Source organism: Trichechus manatus, unplaced genomic scaffold, assembly GCF_000243295.1.
Source record: "Trichechus manatus latirostris isolate Lorelei unplaced genomic scaffold, TriManLat1.0 scaffold00002, whole genome shotgun sequence".
Taxonomy (NCBI): Eukaryota; Metazoa; Chordata; class Mammalia; order Sirenia; family Trichechidae; genus Trichechus; species Trichechus manatus.
In genome coordinates, this window is record NW_004443938.1 from 12,820,630 (window position 1) to 12,828,101 (window position 7,472).

The 7,472-nt window shown below is 49.4% G+C and overlaps 1 protein-coding gene across 1 annotated transcript in view; it reads right to left on the reverse strand.

The window, feature by feature from the left end:
• The window catches only part of SYNJ2 (synaptojanin 2), a 125,946-nt gene extending 121,155 nt beyond the window's left edge, over positions 1 to 4,791 (reverse strand). The window contains exon 1 of the mRNA XM_004368807.1: positions 4,665 to 4,791. Coding sequence (XP_004368864.1) covers positions 4,665 to 4,791 — 127 coding nt within the window. The remainder of the gene's footprint in view (positions 1 to 4,664) is intronic.
• Between the last annotated feature and the right edge of the window lie 2,681 nt (positions 4,792 to 7,472).

Sequence of the window (7,472 nt, forward strand, 5' to 3'; positions counted from 1 at the left end):
TTCAGCTACAGATCCTTCTTCTTTGTTTCCAACTATCGCATTCCAATCACCAGTAATTATCAATGCATCTTGATTGCATGTTCGATCAATTTCAGACTTAAGAAGTTGGTAAAAATCTTCAATTTCTTCATCTTTGGCCTTAGTGGTTGGTGGGTAAATTAACAACCTGCGTTATGCAGATGACACAACCCTGCTTGCTGAAAGTGAAGAGGACTTGAAGCACTTACTGACGAAGATCAGAGACCACAGCCTTCAGTATGGATTGCACCTCAACATAAAGAAAATAAAAATCCTCAAAACTGAACCAATAAGCAACATCATGATAAAAGGAGAAAAGATTGAAGTTGTTAAAGATTTCATTTTACTTGGATCCACAATCAACACCCATGGAAACGGCAGTTAAGAATCAAAAGTTGCATTGCATTGGGCAAATCTCTTTATAGTGTTGAAAAGCAAAGATGCCACCTTGTAGACTAAGGTGTACCTGACCCAAGCTATGGTGTTTTCAGTCGCCTCATCTGCATGAGAAAGTTGACCATGAATAAGAAAGACGAAGAAGAAATGATGCCTTTGAACTGTGGTGTTGGTGAATGTCATGGATTGAATTGTGTCCCCCAAAAAATGTGTGTAGAACTTGGCTAGGTTGTAATTCTTAGTATTGTATGATTGTGTTATCTGATGTGATGTCCTTATGTGTTGTAAACTCTACCACTATGATGAGATTATATGTGATCTCCTCATGTGTTGGAAATTCTATCACTGTGATGAGGTTATACTGATGAGGTTGACAAAATCAGTGTCTTAATGCAATCTCTTTCGAGATATAAAAGAGAGAAGCAAGCAGAGACACATGGGAACCTCATACCACCAAGAAAGCAGTACTGGGAGCAGAGCGTGTCCTTTGGACCTGAGGTTCCTGCGCAGAGAAGCTCCCAGACCAAAGGAAGACTGATGACATGGACTTTCCCCCAGAGCCGATGGAGAAAGCATTCCCCTGGAGCTGATGCCCTGAATTTGGACTTGTAGCCTACTGGATTGTGAGAGAATGGACTTTCTCTGTTGAAACCATCCAGTTGTGGTATTTCTGTTGGAGCAGCACTAGATGACAAAGACAGTGAAGAATATTGAATATACCATGGACTGCCAGAAGAACCAACAAATTGCCTTGGAAGAAGTGCAGTCAGAATGCTCCAGCGAATTGGGACCGACTCGGCGGTACCTAACAACAACAACAACAGCCTCCTAGACTGTGAGAGAATGAATTTCTGGACTGCCAGCAGAATGAACAAATCTGTCTTGGAAGAAGTACAGTCAGAATACTCCATGGAAGCAAGGATGGTAAGACTTCCTTTCATATACTTTGGACATGTTATCAGGAGGGACCAGTCCCTGGAGAAAGACATCATGCTTAGTAAAGCAGAGAGTCTGTGAAAAGCAGGAAGACCCTCAACGAGATGGATTGACGAGGTGGCTGAAACAATGGGCTCAAACATAGCAACGACTGTGAGGATGGCGCAGGACCAGGCAGTGTTTCGTTCTGTTGTACATGGGGTCACTATGAGTCAGAATTGACTAGACGCCACCTAACAACAACAACAGCCTCGAGACTGTGAGAGAATAAATTTGTGTTTGTTAAAGCCATCCACTTTTGGTATTTCTTTTAAAGCCACACTGGATACCTAAGACACCAACCGATCATGGGGATGGCACAGGACCGGGCAGCATTTGGTTCCCTTGGGGATGGGTTCCCTGTGAGATGGGTGCCAACTCGACAGCAGCTAACGACAACATGTTGGCTGGCACAAGTGTGTGCGTCCCACACAAGACTAGAGATTGCAACTTTCTTGTAAAAAATGAAGGTGCTCTTAACCTTGTCAAGGAAAGTAAAGCAAAAACACTAGCCCTGCAAACACAGATGGGAATTTCAGGTCCCAAGCCCCTCTGTACAGTCATCACCTGTCTAGGATATTTAACAAGTTGAAACAACTTTCTAGTCACAGAAGACTCGACAGTCCTTCTCTGGGCCAGCAATACCACCAAATGCTGCAGCTACTTTGTAAAGAGTTTCATTTCATTTCATTTAAGAAAACTAAACTTTAAAAGTTAAGTATTCAGCCCAGTCGCTGTCTCTGGGTGGTGTAGTCAGTCAACATGCTAGTCTACTAACCCAAAGTTTGGTGATTCAAACCTACCCAGAGGTGGCTCGGAAGAAAGGGCTGGCAATCTCCTCCCAAAAAATCAGTTATTGAAAACCCTATGGAGCACAGTTCTACTCTGACACACATAGGGTCACCATGAGTCAGAGGTGACTCAACAGCAACTCATTTTTTTTTTTTCTTTTTGGCTTATTCAACGCAAGATCTCCTGGTAAATGAATGCTAGGTTAAGTAACAGATGTGAACCACATGTAGTAGGAAAAAAAAAAAAATCAAGCCAATTCTGACTCATAAAGACCCTACTGGACAGAGGAGAACTGCCCCTAGGGTTTCCAAAGCTGTAAATCTTTACAGAAGCCAACTGCCACGCCTTTCTCCCGTGGAGCCAATGGTGGTTTTGAACTACCAACCTCTCTGTTAGCAGCTGAGAGCTTTAACTACTGTGCCACCAGGACTTCACACGTAGTAGAGGGCAGGTCCATCACTTTCCGTATACCCTCTGTTCTGGAATCAGCTGTCAATGTAATGAAAATGCACCTCAGCACTAATTTAATTTCTTAATGGAAAATATGCACTATTTTACCATCATTAATCATGTTAAAATCTTCGCTTTGGAAAAAATAAAATCTTTTTTCCCTACTGGCTTCAGAGGAACTCTTAAATGTGTATGAACCTTACTTAACTTTGCTATAATCCAACCAAAGGACATATTTATATCTGATGAAGCAGTGATTTTGTACCATGAAATGAATCTCGGTTCTGATAAACGTGCTATGAAGTAGACATCTAAAATGGAATGGAAATTTTTGTGGGTTTCTTTCAAGGCCTTACCAAATGACCAGATTTGGACTTTTCAGAACAGGGCACAAATTGGAATAATCTGATAATGACTTAATCCACAATTCACTGCACATTTGTGTTGCTGAGAATACCGGAGACATTGTTGCCGTAATCAAGTGACCGAAAACAAGCCAAAAAGGAGATGCTAATGAAGTGATTGCTGGTGTTAGCTGCCGTCAAGTCAGCCCCCAGCTTATGGCAACCTCATGTAAATGGGACTGAACCACGGTGATCCATAGGGTTTTCACTGGCTGACATTGTGGAAGTAGATCACCAGGTCTTTCTTCCTGGTCTGTCTTCGTCTGGAAGCTCCACTGAAAGCTGATCAGCATCACAGCAAATAAGTAAGCCTCCACTGACAGATGGGTGGTAGCTGCATTTGAGGTGCATTGGTCGGGAATTGAACCTGGGTCTCCCTCATGGAAGGAGGGAATTCTACTGTTAAATGAACAGGGAAGCAGACATAGGAGAGACGGTGCTTCCAAGGCATCTATCCTCACTGAAGAGTCACTGTACACGAATGCAGAAAACAGACCAGAGACATTTTTAGCGAACTGAGCAAGTGAGCACCTGCTGCACGTGCCCGCCACCTCCAGTCCAGGTGACTCTGCTCCGTGCTATGCTCAGCTTCGAACATGGAAAGATGGTAGAGGTGGAAACCGGCGAAAGCCCACTCTCCAGTGCTGGTGATTAAAATCCTAACAATCCTACCTGCTTTCTCTCGCTGCGGTGCTACCTAGCCCTTCCTCACGAGTAACAAGGGAGAGGAGGTAGGTGATACCAAGAAGCCATGCCTTGTGTGATCTTACAGAAATGGTCAGACACACAGGAGCTGTGTCACCCTGGCAAGGAAGTTTCTCTTCAGGCCTCAGTTTACTCATCTGCAATACGGGGATAATAATATCTATTTTCTACTTGTGAAAATTTAAATGAGACTGTGTCTCCAAAGTCCTTAGCACACTGCCATCTCAGACTTCTGAGCCTCACTTCAAACACACCCAACAGAAAGATAGTCAGCTGACAGTGTGTCAAAATCCAAGTTCTTTACATTGCTGTACTGAGGCTTCAAGCATCGACAGGAGGCCACCGTGCCAGCAGCAATTTCGGGGGCGTCTCTGAGTTAACGGCGCTTTCATCCTGAAGCCAGACCCACAAACCAAAGGGCAATCCCTGGCTTCCTGACCAACGGCTGCAAAAGAAGCAGAGCCACAGGCGCCCTGGGATTCTCAGGAATATGTAACGCGCCCCAGGAGGGCGCGCGCCCTAAATAGCTGGAGCGCTCCAAGAACTGAACCCTCAGCGCCCCGAGAGGCCGGCTCAAGAGTGTCGCCGACCGCCGTCCCCGCACCATTCCATTCACAAAGGCCGCCCCCCGCGCGCGACCTCCGCGCCCCGGGGATGGGAGGTGGTGCCATGGCTCAGTCTCAGCAAACGCGGGGTCTCCGCTCTGGTCGTCGCCCCTGGGCTGGAAAGGAGGGGACCGGGGCCAGGAGAGGAGGGGGACAGGACCTAGGCCCGGAGAGCAGGGCACCGGGGCCAGGGTAGGTGGGGACCGGGGTCCCGAAAGGAAGGGACCGGGGCCAGAAAGGCGGGGCCCGGGGCCCGGGGTCCAGAGAGGAGGGGCCCGGGGCCCGGAGAGGAGGGGACCGGGACAGGCGCCGCACTCACCGAGCGTGGCCACCGTGCCGGCCTCGAAGAGCAGGCAGTCGCCGCGGCCGCGCGCCTCCAGCAGGACGCTGCTCTCCCCCGCGGGCTCCAGCCGCGCGAGCAGCCGCAGCCCCTTGCTCAGGGCCATGGCGGGGGCCGGTGATCCGGGAGGGGGGGCCGGGGATCCGGGAGGGGGGGCCGAGGCCACGTCCGTCCCCGCGCTCCTGCGCTCCCAGCTGCCACTTCCAGGAGTTTCACTTTGTGCGGCGCTCCCGCCGGGCGCAGGCTCCTCCCCAGCCTCCTCCTCTTCCCGGCCTCCTCCATCTCCTCCTCTTCCTCCTCCTCCTCTCCCCGCCCGGCAGGTGAGAGGGCGCGGCCCGGGCCCAGGCGTTCCCCCGAGGGGAGGCCGCGTGGGGCTGATTCTGCGCTCTGGTGGGAAGAGTCTTCCCGCGTCGAGCGGCTGATAGGAAGATGCCGCGCATTCCTCGTCGCGGAGGAGGATGAAGGCTGAGGGTGCCATGGTGAGTTTGGAATCGGTTAAAGGACGTCCATGGCCTTATAAGGACAGCAGGTCGGCGGGCGCTGGGAGGCTGGGAGTCACCCGGAGGTGGCCAGGGCCTCCCCACTGCCGCCAGGGCGCTGGGCCCCTTCTGCCATCCACCGCTGCGACCTTGGGCAAGTCAGTGCAACGCTCTGTGCCTCAGTCTCCCTGTCTGTAAAGTGGGAGGGAGTAATAGGGTAGCGGTGAGGAGAAACTCATTGCCTGGGAGTAGATTCGGACTCCTGGTGACCCCATGTGTTACGGAGTGCAACTGTGCGGCGCCATAATGGTTTCTTGGCTGCAGTCTTAAAGAAGGAGTCTCTGCTTGGCGCAAATGGTTGAACGCTGGACTACTCACTGAAAGGTTAGGGGCTCAAATCCACCTGGAGGTGCCTCGGAAGAAAGGCCTGGTGATCTGCTTCCTAAAGGTCACAGCCTTGGAAACCCTACGGAGCAGTCCTACTCTGACACACACACGGGGTTGCCATGAGTTTGAATTGATGTGACGGCAACTAGCAACAACAACAGATTGCCAGGCTTTTCTTCTGCAGCACTGCCAGGTAGGTCAGAACCTCCAACCTTTAGTTTAGTAGTCAAGCACAAACCAATTGCACCACCTAAAGAATTAATTCAGTAAAGAGTAAGGGCCTGGCGCAGTGTTCATTAAGCGTTGCCTTTACTGCTTTCTATAAATGATGATTTGCAGTCCACTGGACACACCAGGAGGAGCTGTTGTGGACCAACAGGGTGTTGTCATGGAGAGAACAGAACTGGGCCCATGATCTCCAGACCATGGTCTGCTACTCACCGTGGGACCCCTTCACCTTAATTTGTTGGTGCCTCACTTTCCCCTGTGGGCACCGGGTTCTAGCCCAGACCTCTGCTCTGTTTTCTGCAACCTGGGGGAAAGGGGACCTAGGTTTGGAAGTTTCATTTCTTTCTCTTCTGATGAGCAAGTCCAGATGGTCCCAGAGACCTTCATGGGGGCGTCTCCACCAGTCCGCCAAACCAGCCTGGTCCTCTCTTCCTGCCCCATCCTGTCTGAACTGAGAACAGGGAGACTGTGGGCCAAGCCTTTACTCTTGGAGTTGTTCCAGAAGCAGGCAGTGCCTGGGTGCGAAGCAGACACTGTGATATCCTAGCAGACATTCAGGAATGGCCAGACCAGGGTTCGGTCCTCTGTGGGAGACCTCTCCGGTGATGATTTGGGGAATCAAATACATGTGAGGTGAACAGCGGGGGCAGAGATTTAATCACTCTTGAGCCTCCTGCTCTTTTCTTCACAAATTCAACTGTGCTGTGGAGGATATCCCATAAGCTGTCCACACAGTTTCTTCACCTGTAAAATGGAGATATTGCTACCTCATGAAAAAGTGTACCCACTGAAGAAGGTAGTTTAGCTGCTGGCCCACTGCTATGCATTGAATTGTGTCCCCCAGAAAGATACGTTGACATCCTAACCTGCGCATGTGGCCTTGTTTGGAAATAGTCTTTGAAAATGTTCTCAGAAAATGTTCTCATAAGGTCCTACTAGAGTAGGGTGGGTCCTAATCCTATATGACTGGTGTCCTTATAAAAGAGGAGAAGAGACACAGAGGAAGAACAGCCCATGATGACAAAGGCAGATACAGCTGCAAGTCAAGGAATGCCGTGTGTTGCAGGGGACCACCAGAAGATAGGAGAGAGGCATGGAACAGATTCTCCCTCAGAGTCCTCAAAAGGATTCCGCACCGCTAATACTCTGATTCGGAGCCCCAGCGGCGCAGTAGTTAAGAGCTCGGCTGCTAGCTAGGAGGTCAGCAGTTCAAATCCACCTGCTGCTCCTTGGAAACCCTATGGGGCAGTTCTACTCTGTTCTGTAGGGTCACTATGAGTCAGAATCGACTCGACGGCAACAGGTTTGGTTTGTTTTTAGAATACCCTGATTTGGGCTTTTTGCCTCAGAACTGTGAGACAATAAATTTCTGTTCTTATAAGCCTCCCAGCTTGTGGTATTACAGTGACTCTAGGAAACTGATATACCCACTATTTCTTTCCTTTTAAACCCAAAGATCACTTCTTCCAGGAAGACCTCCTGAAACACTTGAGTTTCCAGATAGCCGTGTCAGAATGCACTCACATTCACACCTGGACACTTTAGTTGGCACTTGCTCACAGACTGCTGGAGAAATGTTTTTATGCCTCTTTTCTACAAATAGCCTTGTTTTACGAATTACAGGTAGTCCCCGTTTTACGATGGGGTTCTGTTCTGACGACTCTGTTGTAAGTCAATTCTGACATAAGTCAAA